This window comes from Theropithecus gelada, chromosome 9, assembly GCF_003255815.1.
Source record: "Theropithecus gelada isolate Dixy chromosome 9, Tgel_1.0, whole genome shotgun sequence".
Taxonomy (NCBI): domain Eukaryota; kingdom Metazoa; phylum Chordata; class Mammalia; order Primates; family Cercopithecidae; genus Theropithecus; species Theropithecus gelada.
In genome coordinates, this window is record NC_037677.1 from 96809868 (window position 1) to 96830127 (window position 20260).

Below are 20260 nucleotides of genomic sequence, written 5' to 3' on the forward strand. Positions count from 1 at the left end.
GAAACTCTTTGGGATATGTAATTGGGGACCTCAGACACCTCAGCTGCTAATGTTGTGTTCTGGGTAAGGCTGCCTATCTTTCAACCTAGACTGGTCAGTCAGTATGTCCCATTGTCTGATGTCTTTAGTGTGAAAAGAAGTCGATTAGGTCCCTAAGATCCCCCCCGATCCACACACACAGTAGGAAGGCATTTTATAAAATCCTTTATTTTATAAGTGGCAATCCTCAACTCCCCACCCAACACATAAACACACATACCCATCTAGTCTTTGTTTTCATCACATTTCCAAAACTGGCCACATGTCAATCTGACTCACACAGAAAATAAACAAGAGGGGCCCATCACATATGCCAAGTTATCAATACTCCTTTCACCATTTCTGCTCAATCTAGAAGACTCAGCTTGGAATTATTTTAACATTTTATGTTATTTGCAATATTATGGAAAAGTAAGTTACCAACATTCACAAGGTGATAAGCTGCAAAGAACAAGTTTGTTTTCCTTTTTAAATTTAGAATCTTGTTTACAATACATTAGCATCATTAACAGAAAAAACAGCCATTTACATAGTAACTCAAAAACCAGCCACTTAAGAAAATAATGTAGTAATCAACCACTACCAGAGAAAATAGGTCCTCTCATTTGATTTTACTGGTAAGCCCAGCTGTTTTCTGAACTTTGTGAGAGTCTCTGTCCTGAATATGGTAAAGCATTCAAGTAAAAGGTAGGGAGTTGTAAGTGTGAGATTCTGAGGGATTCTGCCTCAAAGAAGGTTCAGGAATAGCCACAGTCCTCCAGTTTACTCTAACGTTGAGATGTTCCTGGGATGACCAGCATAGTTTCCTTTTGAGGAGTTTTCACAATTCATCAGCCTCAGGATTCAGGTTTTATAAGACATTCTTCCACATTAAAAAAAAAGACTCTGTCCCATAAAAATAAGTTTCTCATCGCTTCTCCAGCTTCTTGTACTTGGCTTCTGTGAGGGATGAGGGAGAGTTACATCTTTGAAAACTGGCTCTTACAAAGACAGTTTTTAGTTAGCATTTCCAGTCAAGTTAAAAAAAATACGTATTATATTGCTAAAAATCTATTAGCTTCTATCTCATCATCTGTCCAAATATACAGATTATTGATCTATAAAACTTGGAATAAGAATTCAAGCACAGACACTCAGAATCGAGAGCCTAACACAGGTTCACGAAGTCCTAACCCTGTCAATAGCACCTGCTTAGACAGCTCCATCAGGATGGGGCAGATCTGTCACTTGACCTATCGGGAGCCTTACTAAAAAACTGCCTCTCTCAGCACTGTCCCAGGTGCCCTCTGGAACCAGACTGGAACCTCAGGAAGTATAAATGTATGTTTCCTCTTTTATGTTCTTATCCTTACACCTTACTCCAGGAAAGCAATTTTGAAAGATACAGAGATTTAAAAGGCCATCAAATAAGCCTCTTACTGTGACATCCCATTTTTCTATTAAAACCATGAAAGCACCTGGTTTCACAATTTTAACAGAAAAAGGGACTCTGTCACAAATGGTTACTGTGAACCAAGATACCTTCTACATGGTAAGGTTACCCCTGCCTTCTACACAGTAAGGTTCACAGTAATCATTGGCTAAATGTAACGGTAGAAAATAAAACTGATTGTTAATCACCACCCATATCAAATCCCAGCCTACTACAAACTACTCTCTTGAAGTAGTCAGCCCTTGTTAAATGATGAAAATAAAATAATCTATAAATGTTATCTAGGACAAAAACAAACTCAGGCCAGATGTGATGGCTCAGGCCTGTGATTCCAGCTACTTGAGAGGCTGAGGTGGGAGGACTGCTTGAGGCCATGAGTTTGAGACCAGCCCGGGCAACACAGCAGGGCCTTGTTTCAAGAACAAATTTTTTAAAGTAGCTGGATGCGAAGGTGCACACCTGTAGTCCCAGCTACTCAGGAGGCTGAGGCAGGAGGATCACTAGAGCCCAGGAGTTCAAGGCTACAGTGAGCTATGATCACGCCACTGCACCCTAGCCTGGGTGACACAGCAAGGCCTCATCTCTTATAAAAACAAAACAAAACAAGACAACAACAAAAAAACAAAAAAACACTAAATTCTTTACTTTTAACCATGTATGTAAGAGCCAGAGCCAGTTAGTAAGCCACAAGCACTAAAAGTACCAGTTTCTTCCTCAAAGGAAAAGTGATCTTTCAAGAAAATCCTCAACTGACTATTTGTTTAAGACATATTTATCTACATTATTAAAGGTGCTTCTGCCTTCTCAACTATAAGTAAGAACTTGAGCTTTGTAAGCAAACAGACCTGCTTAGAAATATGGCTCTTACATGTACTGACTTTGTGTCCTTAAGCAACTACTCATTTCCTTAAACCAGTTTCCTTGCCTACAAAATAGGGATAAAAATCATGTACTTAAGCCGGACGTGGTGGCTCATGCCTGTAATCCCAGCACTTTGGGAGGCTGAGGCAGGTGTATCACAAGGTCAGGAGTTCAAGACCAGCCTGGCCAACATGGTGAAACCCCGTCTCTATTAAAAATACAAAAAACAAAACAAAACAAAACAAAAATCATGTACTCACCTCACAGATTATTGGGAAGATAAAACACACAATACGGGCCAGGTCGAGGTAGGCAGATCACCTGAGCTTGGGAGATCGAGACCAGCCTGACAACATGGAGAAACCCCGTCTCTACTAAAAATACAAAATTAGCCGGGCATGGTGGCGGGCCTGTAATCCCAGCTACTCGGCGGGGCTGAGGCAGGAGAATCGCTTGAACCCAGGAGGTGGAGGTTGCGGTAAGCCGAGATCGCACCATTGCACTCCAGCTTCGGTAACAAGAATGAAACCCGTCTCAAAAAAAACAAAACAAAAAATAAACATAATACATGTAAAGCACTAAGAACAGTGCCTGATATATCATTAAGTAATCAGGAAATGTTGTTTTTATTAATACAATAATAAATTACTAAGGTTTTGTGAAGATTAATAGATCACTGTAGGCACACCATAAATGTTAACTATTACGTTTACTAAGGACATGCTGGCAAGAGGCACTCTTTATTATATCAAAACAAAAATAAAAACGGTTACCCAGTTTTTTTGAATATGCATCCAACTTGTAAGCTGCCTGCTCAAGAGCTGCTACCTGCTCTTCAATGACATTGATCTGATCCAGATAAGGCTGTAGTCCAGCATCTTTAAAAACAAAGAAAAAACTCATGTTTATATGGTTTTATCAACAAGGAATATAGGAAAAGAGTGGAAAAGTAATAATGCTAGTGTCTCTCCAGCTATGCTAAGACAGATTAGGTGGAATGACATGATTCTGACCACTAGCAGGGCAGGTGCTTTAGAAGACAGTAGCTAGTTGATCAGCCTCAACTGTGGCCCAGACTTAGTGTCTCTCATCTACTAATTTTCCATTCTTTTCAATTTCTTGCTCCTCGAGCAATCTTTCCATTACTGATTCTGTTTCTTGGGTACTCCCATACCAAGAAAGAGTACCCTAGAGACAAGGAACACAAAAATAATAAATCAATGGAAAAAATATATTCGATTACTCTAAATTAGTGTTTTCCATTATAGAGTTTTTGGTTTTCTGCTTATAGAGTAATCCTTTATGGATTTGTAAATCAGTTCATTAGAATCTGGCCACCCCTCCTTCGCCCCCTCCCTTCCAGGAATAAACTGATAAAATCAAGATTTAGAAGCAAAAATAACCATGCCAACAAAACATGCTAATCCTCAGAATGGAAGAGATTCATCTTAAATTTGGAATTCATTTTAGAAAACAAGCTCCCACGAGACAAGGATGTCATGTTCCCTCCTCTTCTCCATGGTCCCAAGCACAAAAGAACATTAAATACAAACATGTTTAATTAAAAATATTATTACTTACATTTCTGGTTTAAGTCCTTTAAATTCCTACTAATGTTTATAGCAATATCTTTCATTTCAAGATACTTCAAGCTGGTGAGTTTATTCATATTTTCCAGGAGCTTATAGTCTTCACTGGTGGCTTGAAAATTAAACAGATGTAATGCCTTTAAGATTTGTCTTAGATCATTAGAATGTGGAGTATAGGCTAAGTGGTAGTTCAAGGCAGGACCAAGGAAGTGTCGATGGAGTGGGCCACTTTTGATCTATGATATTTATAACTCAGCCTATGTACTCTGAAAGTCTCAGTAGAAATTCAGGCAACAATCAGAAAATTATTTAAACCAAACAAGATCCAGAAGGTTCAGGATCATGGTTACAAAGGGAAATAATAAACTCATGTCCTAAGAAAAGGGAGGTAAAATAGTCTTGGTACTTCTACAGCATGAAAACATTTAACATACATACATATAATATACATACTATCAGGCCGGGCGCGGTGGCTCATGCCTGTAATCCCAGCACTTTGGGAGGCCAAGGTGGGTGACCACGAGGTCAGGAGTTCAAGGCCAACCTGGCCAAGATAGTGAAACCCCATCTCTACTAAAAATACAAAAAATTAGCCAGGCGTGGTGGCAGGCACCTGTAATCTCAGCTACTCAGAAGGCTGGGGCAGAGAATTGCTTGAATCTAGGAGGCGACGGTTGCAGTGAGCCAAGATCGCACCACTGCACTCCAGCCTGGGCAAGAGAGTGAGACTCCATCTCAAAAAAAAAAAAAAAAATGTGTGTATATATATGTGTGTGTATATATATATATATGTGTACACACAAACACACACACACACACACAATCAGCTAGGACCTCACTACTTCTTAGTTAACTCATTTATTACCATGTATAATTCTATATTGCATTTTATGCAGTGACATTTCCAAACCATCTGTCTACTTCTCATATCCTCAGTTCTTTCCCTATCCCCATTCAAAGCAAATGGCCTCTACTCTAACTTTCCCAAAGGCCAAGTCTATTAACATAAGCTGCTTCAACCTCTCTGCCTTACTTCTTTTGTTTTTTGTTTTTCTCTCTGCCTTACTTCTAAACTTCTCTGGATCTTAATATCTTTCCAAGAGGCAGAAGTGTTCCTATTCTTGCCAAGACAACCCCCTCCTCTTGTGGCCTTGATCCCAAACACTTCTACTTCTTCAGGGCCTCTCTTCAATCATCTCCTTTCACTTGCACTTCCAAATTCTCCCTCTCTCCTGGCACCTTCCTCTCTATATAGCAATATATTCAGATTTCCTCCAGCTCAAAAGCACTCTCTCTATTCTGCTACACCTATATCATTTGCTCAGTAAAGCAAAGGAGCTTCGCTGCTAAACAATTTGAAAAAGTAGCTGACACTCACTACATCCTCTTCCTTAACATTTACTTGCATATACCCTTGCAGTCTGGTCTTTGGCCCTACCATCCAGAGATTACATGTTCCAAGGTCATCAGTGCCCTGCTAACCACCAAATCTATGGCATTTGCTCAGTTCTTGTTTGTTTGTTTGTTTTTTTGAGACGGAGTCTCACTGTGTCTCCCAGGCTGCAGTGCAGTGGCGTGATCTCGGCTCACTGCAAGCTCCGCCTCCCGGGTTCACGCCATTCTCCCGCCTCAGCCTCCCAAGTAGCTGGGACTACAGGCGCCCGCCACCGTGCCCGGCTAATTTTTTGTATTTTTAGTAGAGACGGGGTTTCACCATGTTAGCCAGGATAGTCTCGATCTCCTGACCTCGTGATCCACCCGCCTCGGCCTCCCAAAGTGCTGGGATTACAGGCTTGAGCCACCGCGCCTGGCCATTGCTCAGTTCTTATCCTCTTAAACCTCTCATTGTCTTGGACATTACTGATCTCTTTCTCTTTGAGAAATGCTCATTTCTTTTGGCTGCTACAGCATTGTACTATACCGATTTTCTAATCTCTAACTGCTCTTCTTAGATTTCTATGCCAGATCCTTTCTTATCAGACCCCCTTAACTATCAGCGCTCAACTTTTTCTCAGCTGTAACACGTAACTGATGTTTATGTGGGTAGCACATACCTATGGGTATTCCCAGGATTATGCTAGAAACTAGCATAGTTTAAGAGGAAATATCAATTTACTCTTAAATTCAATAAAGCATGTGTGCAAGTAATAATAATCATAAGAAAAGAACAATTTGCTTAAAATTGATTATATAATAAATCATTTGGAAACCTAGGTACGTTAAGTGTTATTAAAAACAAATTAAGTGCACCATATACACATTCCCTGACATTTTAGCCTAGGCTCTCTTACCTACTTCTAAGCTCTTCCTTGGCAATCTCATCCTGCACAGCCTCCAATCGCACCACTATGAAAGTGACTCTGAAATCTGTTTCTTGTGCTCTGATCAGTCTCTGAGCTCTGGAATCCAATGTATAAGTCACCTGAGTTCCCTAGTTACATCAACAAGCAGTCAACCCAAAACTGAAAATATTTTCACACTAAACATGGTTCCTCTTTCCAGCTATTTTGGCTGATGGCACCACCCAGGCTTAAAACCTCAGATACATTTTGGTCTGCTTCCATCCCTCAGTATCTACTTAATCAAGTCCTATACAGTCCACTTCTGTAATGTTCTTGCACCCATGCTCTCCATTCCTTTTACCACCACTCTGCCTCAGATCATCATTACTTTTCTTTTATTATTATTAGATTACTTGGAGCATGTAACCTTTGGATGGTAGGGGACAAGACAAGACTACAAGGATGGAGTCGTGCTATGTTGCCCAGGCTGGTCTTGAACTACTGGCCTCAAGCAATCCTCCTGCCTCCCAAAGTGCTAGGATTACAGGCATGAGCCACAGTGCCTGGTCCTCTATTACTTTTCATCTGAATTATTGCTCATCTCTCTCTGTTCTCTCTCCCCCATATCTATACTCTCATATTTATACTGCTATCAAATTAGTCTCTCTAAAACAAAGATCACGGCTAGGCATTGCACCTCACACCTGTAATCCCAGCACTTTGGGAGGCCAAGGTCGGCGGATCACTTGAGGTGAGGAGTTCGAGTCCAGCCTGGCCAACATGGAGAAACCCCATCTCTACTAAAAGTACTAAAAAATTAGCCAGGCGTGGTAGCATGTGCCTATAATCCCAGCTACTCGGGAGGCTGGGACAGGAAAATTGCTTGAACCGGGGAGACAGAGGTTGCAGTGAGCCAGGATTGTGCCACTGCATTCCAGCCTGGGCAACAAGAGTGAAAACTCCATCTAAATAAAATAAAATAAAACAGGGGTGATGTATTCAAACACCTAGAAGCCAGCAAGATAATGTAAATGAGTAAAGTAAGCCAAGTGTTTGCACATTAAATGCATAAGAAAATTATTCACTTCCACGAAGAAATATGCCTCCCCTTACTTCTTGGAATATGTGGTCCTCTTTGCCCATTATTTGCTTTACCAGTTTTGACAGAGGCATTGGTATAGAAAACCATTTCTGTACTGCTACTAATAAAAATAACAGTGATCAATGGCAGTTGACACTAGCTCTCAGTAAAGGGGAGAAAACAGGAAGTGGTAAGGGCAAATTAGATAGCACTAGTCCTTTTAAAAGAGGCAGCTGCTCAGCTCTAGTCAATTATAGTTGAAAGAATGCAGGGGCTAGTAGCGCCAAATCTTTGGAATTGTTAAAGGGAAGCCAAAGGTCTACATTTTGTTACCTGGTTTCTCTTGCTCAAATAACAAACAAATAAATAATCAGGCTAATAACTTAGAGAGTCACAGCTGGGCACAGTGGCTCATACCTGTAATCCCAGCATCTTGGGAAGCTGAGGCGTTAGGATCACTTGAGGCCATTAGTTCAAGACCAGCTTGGGCAACGGAGCAGACCTCGTCTCTATTATTTATTTATTTATTTAGGACACACTCTCCCTCCATCGCCCAGGCTGGAGCACAATGGCATGATCACAGCTCACTATAACCTCCACCTCTCCGGTTCAAGTGATTCTCCCGCGTCAGCCTCCCGAGTAGCTGGGATTATAGGCATGCACCACCACACCTGGCTAATTTTTACATTTTTATAGAGGCAGGGTTTCACCATGTTGACCAGGCTGGTCTGGAACTCCTGACCTCAGGTGATCCACCCACCTCGGCCTCCTGAAGTGCTGGATTACAGGCGTGAGCCACCGTGCCTGGTCATATTTTAAAAATAATAATAATAAAAGAAAAGTAATGAAGAGCTCAGGCAGAGTGGTGGTAAAAGGAATGGAAAGAAGAGCATGGGAGCAAGAACATTACAGAAGTGGAATTTATAGGACTTGTTCAAGTAGATATTGAGGGATGGAAGCAGACTAAGACTGGATACCAGGCTTAAAACCAAAATAGATGGAAAGAGGATCACTTGAGCTCAGGAGTTCAAGACCAGCCCAGGCAATATAGTGAGACCCTGTCTCTTAAAAACAGAAAAAGAAAAAAAATTTACAGATTCACAACCCCTACTATTCTGTATCAAGCCTTTTCTCATAGATTCTCATTCACAAATTTAGCTTACAGTAATTTCCTGGGGGAAGTGAAACAATTTAATAAATGTTTTTGAGATGCTATACTGGCCCAGACTTCACTTTCTTTCTCTTTTTTCTTTTTTCTTTTTTTGAGATGGAGTCTCACTCTGTCACACAGGCTGGAATGCAAGTGGCATGATCTCAGTTCACTGCAACCTGCAACCTCCACCTCCTGGGTTCAAGCGATTCTCCTGCCTCAGCCTCCCCAGTAGCTGGGATTACAGGCGCCTGCCAACACGGCCAGCTAATTTTTGTACTTTTAGTGGAGACACGATTTCGCCATTTTGCCCAGGCTGGTCTCGAACTCCTGACCTCAAGTGATCCACCAGCGGCTTCCCAAATGCTGGGATTAAAGGTGTGAGCCACCGCGCCCGGTCCATACTTCACTTTCTGATCCTCCTCCACACATAGGTCATGTGTCCACTGGGAAACGATCAAACACTAGTCATGTCCCAAAGGGTGGGTTATCAAATCCTCAGAACAACTTAATAGGTCCCTAAATCTACAGGTCATTCCCTGTTCCTCATTTCCCTTTATCCCAGTAAACACATCTTCTGCTTTAGCCAAACACACTGCTTGCACATACCACGTCATTCACTAGTTGTATCATCTCCCCCTTTTCCACCAACAATTCCCTTCACAACCCTGCTCAAAATACACTTTCCCCAAGGAAGCACTTCTTGATTAATGTTGCTGGATATTAATTCTTTTTGTTATTGTTTTCTCATTAGTCTATGTTACAGAGGCCTGCAGAGTTGTATTCTCTTTCTCTCCCATTCATGACGTCCCCAAACTTCCAAGAGGCCTGTCTCAGGGCATGCAGGGTAGGAACGGAGCTGTAGACTGATGCTGTTAACCATCTCCCAGGCCTCTCGGGCCAAACCGCACTCGAATCAACCCAGACCCAGTCTCACCCGTCAGTTCTCCAGTCAGGTAAGTGGCCATTTTGGAGAACATGTCCCGGCAGAGCTCAGTGATGTCAGCTTCAGCAGGCTCCTTTGCTTCCTCAGCTGTCTCCACGGCGGCATCGTCTGGGCCAAGGGAGAATGACTAAGTGTCCCGCCTACACCCGGTGCTAATCCAGCCAAAACTGCCTGTTCCGACATCCCTCCACTTGCCTTCATTCCATCAAGTCGGCTCCATTCTCCATCTGCCATAATTTCAAGTCCTTCACGGCGTCCCTGCCCATCTGACACACCAACTCGCCTCCCTCGCACAGCCCCTCGCCGATACCCGGCACCCCTGCTAAACCATCCGTCACCCTGACAGGACAAACACTCGCGCGCAGACAAGTGCACTCCTCCCACCAGCCCGTTCCTGCCAGGTGAGCCAACCACACACTCAACCTCGCCCTCCCAAGATGAAGCCCCAGGCCCCCCACCGGATGCTTCCTCCTCATCCATTCCGGGTACCTCTAGCGGGCTCATCACGCCGGGTAGCCAGTACGCCCTCGGCTGCAGCCGCCATGGCTGACTCTGCACTGTTTCCGGGCTGGGGTGCTGCGCATGCGCACTGGGTGTGCCCCGCCCACCCGGGTGGCCCTGCAGTCCTGCGCCTCGCAGTCCAGTCGAGCCTCAGGTCTGTGACACAGCAAAGGGTGATTCCGGAGCCGAAACTGAAGCTACGCCAGGCTGTTATGAATCGATCCACTGCCAACAGTCGCGACGTCGGGAATGAGGGCTAGCTCATCCCTACAGTCACACCCTGGAGGGATCACTCGTCTTGTACCACTCATGACCCGTCTGGGAATAGTCAACCCTGTTTGTGGCCTGCTGAACAAAACCACTAAAGACAGGTTGCCCCCTCCCATGACACTCCGCACTGGAGTTAGTCATCAAAAGATGGCTCAGGGAATCCAAAGTTTTACAGGTTGTCTCGTCCACGCTTTGGGAAACATTCAGGCATTAATCCCTGGTTCTAAATACTCTCCCTCCCAATGTCCTGGGTTAACACCAACTCACTGGCCCCTATTTCTTAAACTGCAGACAGGCATCTACTTCTCTTCAGTTGACACAGCCTTTCTTGAAGAAAGCTTGGACTGTAACTTTTTTAGAGCTGAGGATACACTCTGGTTATCTTAATTGCATTTAAACTGTTTCACAAGCCTCCTAGGTGTACAGAGTACTTAATGGGATGGGAGAACAGGAGTGAAAGAGGTAGATGAGAAGAAGTGACTGGGGAGCAATCTAAGGTGCAAAATGAGGAGGGATAAAGGCCACAGAAGAAGGGAGAGGAGATATTCAGCAGGCCTCAGGCAGGCTCCTGGACACCCAAAATCTTGGTGTAGGAGTTTCTTATCCCTGGTTATCCTCCATCTGCACCCTCTCACCCCACCCCAATGCCAGTACGCCATATACATACACACACACACCAGCTACCCCTTATCCCCAGCCCTCCTGCCCTGACTGTCTCCACTCTGAGGACTGAGTCTCACTTGTCACCTGTCCTCACTTTTCCCATGGTGCAACCATAGTAGCCACTATTTCAAGCCATTCCTGTGAACCAGCAGTTTTTTTTTTTTTTTTAAACAGAGTCTCGCTCGGTCACCCAGGCTGGAGTAAAGTAGCGCAATCTCGGCTTGGCTCACTGCAACCTCCACCTCCCGAGTTCAAACAATTCTCATGCCTCGGCCTCCCAAGTAGCTGGGATTAGAGGCACACGCCACCACACCCAGCTAATTTGTTTGTGTTTTTAGTAAAGACAGGGTTTCAGCATTTTGCCCAGGCTTGTCTGGAACTTCTGGCCTGAAGTGATCCACCCATCTCAGCCTCCCAAAGTGTGGAGATTACAAACATGAGCCACCGTGCTGGGCCTAGAAGTTCTTATTTCAGGACTCCTGTGGTAGCCCAGCTCCTTCACATCACTGCACCTACTCTATACCTCCTAGACAGCATGAACTATTCCAGCCCAGGCACATGGACGGCCCACAATTTCAGCCTTTTTTCCCTCTATGATACCAGAAGCAAATGCAAACTCCTAGTTTTCCTAAGGAGTTTTATTGATAGCCACCATGGAAACCCACCTGGTCTTATGGAAGAATAATGTCAGAACCCACCACATGTTAATTCAAAGATCTCTGAATCCTGAGGTCATTTCCTTGCCTGATTCCTTTCAGGCTCCATTTTTATCTCCTGGTTGAAGCCCACTCAGTTCGCAGGTTCAGTGGACCAGGAGGCAGCCTCTTGCAGAAGATCCTTCATAGACTTTGCTCCAGGAGTGCCTCACACTTAATTCCTCTGCAACATTGGAATCTCACCACTTGAGCGTCTCCTGTCCTCTAAGGCTTCCTCTCTCTTTTATAGGGAACCTCTATAGGGGAAAACGAGAAACCCATGGGTGCTAGCAACAGATCTTGGGATGCACAAAGGATAAGAATAAGATTCACTGGGAAGTAGGAAGACATGTAGATACTGCCTACTCTCTTGGTTTCTACCTTTTTCACAAACCATGGCTATCCAGGTGCTTAGGAAGAGCCATTACCCTCCTTCCCTTTATCCTGTTTGCTAATTTTTTTTTTTTTTTTTTTTAAATTAACACACAGAGCTAAGTACACAGGGAGTAAAAGGCCCAGTGGAAGATGTTATTTCACAGAGCTATGTGGCAACACACAGAAACACTGAGTCACAAGCCTAAGCATGATGCCCACCACACACACAAACATTGGCTCAAAAGGCCAGATTCTGGGTAGGGCTCAGCAGCAGCCATGACAGGACCTGTTGTTCTAGAAGTGCAGGGGATGTGGTGAGGGGGCCTGTGGGGAGGCAGAGGGAGGAGAGCCTGCTGTCTGATGCTTTAGGCCCCCTTCCTCACCACTCTCCTGCCCACCCTGGACTCCCCAAGGGTCTGGGGTCACAGCTGGGGCTGGCTGCAGGTGCTTCCAAATAGCTTGTTCCTCCTGTTGGAAGAAGAAAGGGACAAATCATTTGAATGAATAGTTTGTGTACCACTTTTCTTTTCTCTGTATCTGATTCCAGAGAACTCAGACTGCTATAGACTATTTGCATCCCTCCCAAATTCATCCGTTGAAATTGTAACCCCCAATGTGATAGTATTAGGAGGTGGGGCCTTTGGGAGGGGATTAGATAGTGAATATGTAGCACATATGAATGGGCTCATGCCTGTAATCCCAGCATTTTGGGAGGCCGAGGTGGGTGGATCACCCGAGGTCAGAAGTTCAAGACCAGCCTGACCAACATGGAGAAACCCCATCTCTCTAAAAATACAAAATTAGCTGGGCGTGGTGGCACATGCCTGTAATCCCAGCAACTTGGGAGGCTGAGGCAGGAGAATCACTTGAACCCAGGAGGCGGAGGTTGCAGTGAGCCAAGATCGTGCCATTGCACTCCAGCCTGGCCAACAAGAGCAAAACTCCGTCTCAAAAAATGATAATAAATAAAATAAAATAATAAAATAAAAGAGACTTCCCTTACTCCTTCTACCATGAAAGGGCACAGCAAGAAGACAGCTGTCTATGAATCAGGAAGTGGGCCCTCAACAAATACTGAATCTACTGGCATCTTGATCTTAGACTTCCCAGCCTCCCAAACTGTGAGGAACAAACCTGTGTTGCTTATAAGCCACCCGATCTATGATAATGTATTATATCAGCCCAAACAGACTGACACAGACCATCTCAGAGTGGCCAAGGCAGCCCTTAGGCCAGGGCAAGCAACTTCCAGGCCTTATCTCCATGACCCATCTCTGCTGATACGCTGACCACTGTAAACGTGTTTCCCCAGGAGCCTGAAAACATAGGTCTTTCAAAAATACTCTTGCCCCACCCACTGAGTGGAAAAGATGGCAGAGTTCAGCTGTGAAGAACTAGGAGGACCAGGTGAAGGGCCACTCACCACGCCTGGGGAGGGAACCAGCCACCCCTTCGTCTCCAGCATTTTCAACTTTGAGCCGACAGCATCAACCTGGGACACTACTCCTTCCAGCACAGTCTCCAGCTGCAGAACTCTCCTTGTGAGCCTGTGCGGGATTTGAGAGAGACTAATGGAGCAGAAATCTGTGTCTGGGGACTGAATGTCTAAAGAGGCAGGGTTCACAGAAGGGCTTGTGTCCGGATTGGAACAGGAAGGGAAGACCCAGCCTTGTAGGCAGAATTAAAGGGGAGCAGAGGTTCTCCCTGGGGTAGGACAGAGAATTGGAAAGTTGTGGGAAAAAGTACAAGATAGGGTATTATAATAGAAGTGTTGCCAGTCCTGAGCCAGTCCTTCTTGGCTGCACATACATGTAGAATTCTTCTCCTGAAACCCAGCCTCCTGCTTTGGCAGCCTCTGGACCAGACTCGCCTTGTGGGGTGCTCACAATGGATCGGCCTAGTTTCTCAATCTCAGTGTTGAGGGCCACCTGCTCGGGAAGTCAGAGGTTAGAGGGGAGGAGATAACTCTGGGAAGCCATCAGCTCTTGTTCTATCACCCCCTCTACCAGGATCTAAGGATCAAGCCTCAGGTTCTAGTTCTTGCTATTCCCCTTCCCTCCCAGACTCTGGAGACAATAGGGTCAGGGTGGTGGTGCTGGACCAACCTCTGGAGGAGTCACCTCTCAAAGAAAACACAAGATCCTAGAAGCTTTTATGGATGAGGTGTTTACTAGAGGCCAACTCATTTTAGCAGAGGAGGGACACTACCAGTGTTCTTGGCACTTTCTAGACTGCTGTCACTCTGCCTTTGACTTTTTTTGGTCTACACTGGATTGGGATGGAGCAGGCAGAGTAGGGACAGCAAGAATCCGAGTTTGAAAATTCCCAGAAGAAGGTAAGTCCTCTGAGGGAATTATCAGTGATTCTTGGGCAATTGGTCATTTTTCCCTGAGCCTGTATTTTAGAGCATGGTTCTCAACCTTGGCTAAGTACTGGAATCACCTAGAGAGTTTTTAAAAGTACTGATGTCTGGGCCCCACACCCAGAGATTCTGGTTTAATTGGTCTAGAGTGTGTGTCCTGAGTATGAAGATTTTTAAAGGCCCCCCAGGGTATTCTTATGTGCAGCAGTTTGGGAACTACTATTCTAGAGAGATCTTTACTGTCTATGGGAGAGTTTTCAGGTTGGGTTTGTGTTCTAGGTGTGTTGGGGGAAGGGGAGGGTGAGCTATTTCCTTACACTGTCTCTCCACCCATCAACCCAGCTCACCCTCTCTCCCTCCAGGTCCTGTCGCATTTGTTCCTGTTCCTTCTCATCCAGAATACGATTCCCATCTCTGTCAAACTTGGTGAAGGTGGCCGTGAGCTCAGTGATTTCATGCTCTGCGTGTCCCAGTCTGAGAAAAGGATGATGAAATGATTTCTGCCCAGCTGTGGCTGTGACCTCTCAGTTATGGAATTCCTCACTCTTTTGCTTGACTCTGGCAAAAGTTTTGCTTTCTGGAAAAGAAGGTTCTCCAAAGTCTAGCAATCTTACCCCCAAGAAAACACTTGGTTCTATTTCTTCTTCCTGTCCTGACTCCTGCTCACTAGGTTCAGGGCCTCATGAGCTTCTACAGGGATTATTGCAAAATCTGTTTGTCTCTAAATAGCCTGCTATCCCCCAGCTTCCCCTTTACTCCCTACCCGTGAAATCCATCATCCATAATACAACTAAAATAATTAACCTTTCTAATATGCAGGTCTAAAAATGTCCCTTTTTGAAATCCCTTCTGCTACCCTATTCTTTTGGCAGAGTGGTAGTGTGGCCTTTCTCAGTGTGGCCCTTGCCTGTTTCTCTCATCTCATCTCCTGCTATGACCACCCACTGTCCCCGCCCCTTGATTTAATACCTTAGCAATGCTCAACTACTTATTCCTCCTGTGTATGTTGCTTGGCTTCAGACCTCTATGCTTTCGTATGTGTTTTCATCTCTTCTTGGAACAGCCTTCCTCTGCTTGTCCACTTGTGAGCTATCCATCCTCCAATACCCTATTTAGACATTACCTCTTCCAGGAAGCCTTCCCTTAAGCTCAGAGATAGAAGTGATCACCCTCTACTCCTAGTCACTTCTGTTGAACTTCTTCTGTGATTCAGTTTATTTGCAAGTCTATGAGTTCTTAGGAAACAAAGACTTTGTCCTATTTAATTATGTTGTCTCCTAATCCCAGCACTTTGGGAGGCTGAGGTGGGTGGATCACTTGAGGCCAGAAGTTTGAGACCAGCCTGGCCAACATGGCAAAATCCCATCTCTACTAAAAATACAAAAATTAGCCGGGCGTCCTGGCACATGATTGTAGTCCCAGCTACTCAGGAGGCTGAGGCATGAGAATCGCTTAACCCCAGGGAAGCTGAGGTTGCAGTGAGCCGAGATTGTGCAACTGCACTCCAGCCTGGGCAACAGAGCAAGACTCTGTCTCAAAAAAAAAAAAAAAAAAAATTAGGTTGTCTATTAGTGCCTGATCTGCAGCTGGTGCTCACAATGTATTTGTTCAATGTGTATTTATATGTTTGACTGGGAATCAGGGAGTGAATGGCTAAAGGAATAGATGAGTGTTCGTGGGGAAGCATAGAACAAAAATCAGAGTTTTGTGGGAGTGGGGTGTGTATTCAATGATTAGGGAATTATTACATGGGTTCCTAGGAGTTGTTCAACAAGATCCAGGATGTTATAGAACATGGTCAGAGATCTTTAAACCAAGGGCACAGTTCTGAAAGTCAGGAGCAGAGACCTACGGGCAAATATCTGAAGCCTGCAAGTCAAGATCAGAGGCCCCTAAACCAAAACCAAAGGCTTATAGGCAAATGAAGTATGGTTGAGGGTTGAGGACTCAAGAGACTGGTATTAGAGAAGGCTGGGTCTCTGGTTGCTCACTCCCTTAAGGTGTTGGTGAAATCCTCAAACTGGATCTCCTGCTCCCCACCCTGCAGGACCTTCTGCACATCTGATACCCTCTCCTTCCTCAGACGCAGTCTTAGCAGGGTCTTGTTGTAGCCCTGAAAGGGAAAGGAAGTAGGCACACGTTCTCACAGGCTGCTCACTCATCCCTGGCCCCCAGCCCCACTCATAGTATGCCAGGCTTCCAAGGATAAATTAAATGCACACAAGGGCACAGGCACCTCAGTCAGTTAGGAAGAGACCAGGACAGAGAGCCTTAGACTGCGGCACTGATGGAAATGTGTAGCTCAAGGAGACTGAGCAGTCACCTGTTTCAGGAGGTCAGAAAGTTGCAGCTCATCCTTCTGTCCAGCCAGCTCCTCCTTGACCTCTGAATATGTGTCATTGATGATGGCCAGGAACATGTTCTGGAAAATAAAGTGGGGACCTGGGTCCTCACCTCCAGACCCACTGGAAGGATTGAGCCCACTGATCCCATTAATCCAAGACTCGTGTTCCAAAGGGATCAGCGCTCTCAATCCCAGCTCGGCAGCCCACCAATCCCTGCCTCTCAGGGTCCCCAGAGCCTAGCCTTTCAGCACAGTTCTGTTAGAGATGGATCATGCTTCTTGACCAACCTGGTGTCCTCACTCTCAGTTGCTGCAGTAGCCTTTCTGACCACAGAGATACCCTAACATATGCCACAGACCTCCTTCGTATAAGGGCCCATCAATCACTGGAACTAGAAGCTTTTCAGGGTGAGAGTACAATTATGATCTCTTTACCATCTACCCCCCAATCCATATCTGTATCCCCATCCATTGATCAAATAAAGAAAAATACCAGCCTTGTTAGTAAGAATAAAATCCAAGAGCTGGGCACAGTGGCCTTCACCTGTAATCCAGCACCTTGGGAGGCTAAGGCAGGCAGATTGCTTGAGTCCAGGAGTTAGAGACCAGCCTGGGCAACATAGCAAAACCCTGTCTCTACAAAAAATACAAAAATTAGCTGGGTGTGGTGGCTCCCGACCATGCCAGTGGTCCTATCTACTCAGGAAGCTAAGGTGGGAGGATAGTTTGAGCTCGGGAGGTGGAGGTTGCAGTGAGCTAAGATTGCACTACTGCATTCCAGCCTGGGTGACAGCGTGAGACCCTGTCTAAAATAAATAAGTAAATTAAAATCCAGATTGTTCCTGGTTGGCAGGGAGAGAGAACTACCAAGTAGTGGCAGTAGAAATCAGCATGAGATCCCCAGAGGAAGGGGAGTCTTGGAGGACAGTCATAGAAGCTTCCAGGTGCAGCTACTACTCTTCATGAGGTACTTTTCTCCCCTTTTCATCCTTGGAGAATGAGGTTTTGATTTTACTGAGGGAGTCTGCAGGTTCCCTTATACTCTGCAAACCTGCAAACTGACCATGCTGGCTATACTACATTAACCATCTCTCAGAAGATCCAGACATCTGCCTCCCCGCCCCCACTCACTCTCCATCCTTGATTTAAGAAACTTATCAATCTTGAGTGAGGGACATACTGGGAGAAAAACTCCACCCTGCAGGCTCTCTATGTCCCCACCCCTCAGAGAGACCCTCACCAGGAGCACGAAGAAGACGAAGAAGACATAGGTGACAAAGTAGGCAGGGCCCAGGATGCGGTTGGCATTGTCGATAGCATTGTAGTCAAAGTCCCCGAGGATTATCCGGAACTGAGTGAAACTGAGAGACCAGGTCTAGGCTTTACCCAGAGCCTAATAAACACCCCCTATCCCACTTTCCTAGCCACAGACAGACCCCTCACCACACGTCCACTCCAATCTCATAGACACAGTGCAGGGTGCTTAGATTATTTGAGCACACACACACCAGGGCTTCCGGAGACGCTCGCAGAGATGCTTTAAACGCAGACATGCCCACACGCACATACCCATCTTCCCCAAGGATACATACACCCATGGAGCTGGAGGGTGAGGGGCCAGGGAGGAGTGAAGGAGTGAAGGGGGCAGGACACACACATGCACTTGATGAAAGTGCTAAAGTTTTCCACTTGGGTCCCGAAAAGCAGGTAGCCGAGTTGGGCATAGGCGAAGAAAACAATGAAGAACATGACGGCGAAGCCCAGGATGTCCTTGGCACAGCGGGCCAGCGTGGAGGAGAGCTGGGTCATGGTTTTGTTGAAGCTGATGTACTTGAATATCTGGAAGGACCATGTTGAACCAAGGCATGAAGAAGGAAAAAGGAAAAGTGTTGAAAAGACCACGCCAAGGGCCTATGGAGGCCACAGGAGTTGCCAAGCGAGACAAAGAAAATGAGACACATATTGAAGAAGGGAGAATGACACAAAAATTAGCCGGACGTGGTGGCACACACCTGTAATTCCAGCTACTTGGGAGGCTAAGGCAGAGAATCACTTGAACCTGAGAGGTGGAAGTTGCAGTGAGCTGAGATTGCACCACTGCACTCCAGAGAGACTCTGTCTTAAAAAAAAAAAAAAAAAAAAAAAAAGCCCGGTATGGTGGCTCACTCCTGCAATCCCAGCACTTTGGGAGGCTGAGGCAGGTGGATCACTCAAGGTCAGGAGTTCGAGATCAGCCTGGCCAACGTGGTGAAACCTCGTCTCTACTAAAAATACAAAAAGTTAGCCAGGTATGGTGGCGCATGCCTGTAATCCCAGCTTCTCAGGAGGCTGAGGCAGGAGAATCACTTGAACCTGGGAGGCAGAGGTTGCGGTGAGCTGAGATCGTGCCATTGTACTCCAGCCAGACAGCAGAGTGAGACTTTGTCTCAAAAAAAAAAAAAAAAAAAAAAAAAAAAAAATCGGGAGCTGTGGCTCATGCATGTAATCCCAGAACTTTGAGAGGCTGAGGTTGGCAGATCACCTGAGGTCAGGAGTTCGAGACCAGCCTGGCCAATGAGGTGAAACCTCGTCTCTACAAAAAATACATAAATTAGCCAGGCGCGGTGGTAGGCGCCTGTAGTCGGCGCCTGTAGTCCCAGATACTCAGAAGGCCGAGGCAGGAGAATCACATGAACTCAGGAGGCGAAGGTTGCAGTGAGCCGAGATTGTGCCACTTCACTCCAGCCTGGGCAACAGAGCGAGACTCCATCTCAAAAACAAAAAAAGAAGAAGGGAAAAAGAAGGGAGAATGAGCACTCCTTGAAGCAAAGCTGGGTATGGGAGTGCCAGGTACCTTGATCCAGGCGAAGAAGAGGTTGACAGCATTCATGTTGTTGTACTGTGTCTGCCAGAAGGCGAGGAACTCAAAGTCTGCATATGTGTTTGGCTGCTGCAGGAGCTTCCCCATGAGCCGATTCACCTCGAGGGTTCGGAATATGTGGAAGCCCACAGCCACAATGGAGAGCTGTCACACAGGGGTCATGGGGGTGTCAGAGAAGGCAAGGGGATCTCAAGGGAAGTTCCAAGATGAGACCCCAAGGAACAGCCAGGGTAGGTAAGACAGGTGAGAAAAAAGCCTTCCTTGCTGACTTGTTCACTATCTCAGGTTCAAATAGAACTGGGTAGGATGACTGGGGAGCATCTTAAGTGTTCTAAAGCCCAAGAGAAGGGTTTGAGGCCAGTGGCAAATATTAATATATAGATTGTAAAGGGCTGTAGGGAACTGGAACCAGTCATTTCCTTCCGGTCCCACCACTTCCAAGCTTTGGTCAGGAAATGAATGTGTCCTGTTAATAGGAGGGAGATGAAGACGAAGGGGCAGAATATTTGAATAGAAGACAAAAGGCATGGGTTTCCACACAACAGGTCATAAAAGACAAGGAAGGAACAGCGTATAGTACATTAAAAAAAAAAAAAAAAGAGCAGGGCTCAGATAACAAGTGAGGAGGAGAGGAGATGTGAGAGACAGGGTTTCCCAAGGGCTGAGAGAGGGGAACATCTCCATCTCACTTAGGGAGCTGTTAAATGATGATTTAACCAAAAGTCAGAAGGAGGGCTTAGGGCTCCAAAAGGAAGAACTTGGAGCCCCTATCAGGGTGGAACCCCCTCCTCCCCCCAGAATGTCCCAAGT

General features: G+C 45.6%; 2 protein-coding genes across 9 annotated transcripts in view; both read right to left on the reverse strand.

Annotated features, from left to right (window-relative positions):
- Nucleotides 1–187: 187 nt before the first annotated feature.
- BLOC1S2 (biogenesis of lysosomal organelles complex 1 subunit 2) lies at nucleotides 188–20251 on the reverse strand. Of its 7 annotated transcripts, XM_025397414.1 has the most exons (6): nucleotides 20233–20251; nucleotides 9870–9930; nucleotides 9372–9488; nucleotides 3914–4033; nucleotides 3106–3210; nucleotides 188–978 (listed from the first exon to the last, which is right to left on the reverse strand). In XM_025397414.1, exons 2-6 carry the CDS (start codon nucleotides 9922–9924, stop codon nucleotides 947–949), a joined length of 429 nt encoding a protein of 142 aa, XP_025253199.1. In that variant the 5' UTR covers nucleotides 9925–9930; nucleotides 20233–20251; the 3' UTR covers nucleotides 188–946. The 7 variants fall into 7 exon arrangements, 6 of the variants coding, with proteins under 6 accessions (XP_025253199.1, XP_025253200.1, XP_025253198.1 ...); XR_003121216.1 differs by lacking the exon at nucleotides 20233–20251 and having other exon boundaries at nucleotides 2593–3210; nucleotides 9870–9971; XM_025397415.1 differs by lacking the exon at nucleotides 20233–20251 and having other exon boundaries at nucleotides 188–975; nucleotides 9870–9971.
- The window catches only part of PKD2L1 (polycystin 2 like 1, transient receptor potential cation channel), a 44389-nt gene continuing 35564 nt past the window's right edge, over nucleotides 11436–20260 (reverse strand). For both annotated transcript variants that reach the window (XM_025397411.1, XM_025397412.1), the window contains exons 7-16: nucleotides 19424–19594; nucleotides 18248–18429; nucleotides 17831–17951; nucleotides 16570–16668; nucleotides 16238–16359; nucleotides 14594–14720; nucleotides 13694–13812; nucleotides 13308–13431; nucleotides 12268–12352; nucleotides 11436–11766 (exon numbers count right to left, since the gene is read on the reverse strand). In XM_025397411.1, the coding sequence (XP_025253196.1) occupies nucleotides 11735–11766; nucleotides 12268–12352; nucleotides 13308–13431; nucleotides 13694–13812; nucleotides 14594–14720; nucleotides 16238–16359; nucleotides 16570–16668; nucleotides 17831–17951; nucleotides 18248–18429; nucleotides 19424–19594 (1182 nt within the window). In that variant the 3' untranslated portion in view covers nucleotides 11436–11734. The remainder of the gene's footprint in view (nucleotides 11767–12267; nucleotides 12353–13307; nucleotides 13432–13693; nucleotides 13813–14593; nucleotides 14721–16237; nucleotides 16360–16569; nucleotides 16669–17830; nucleotides 17952–18247; nucleotides 18430–19423; nucleotides 19595–20260) is intronic.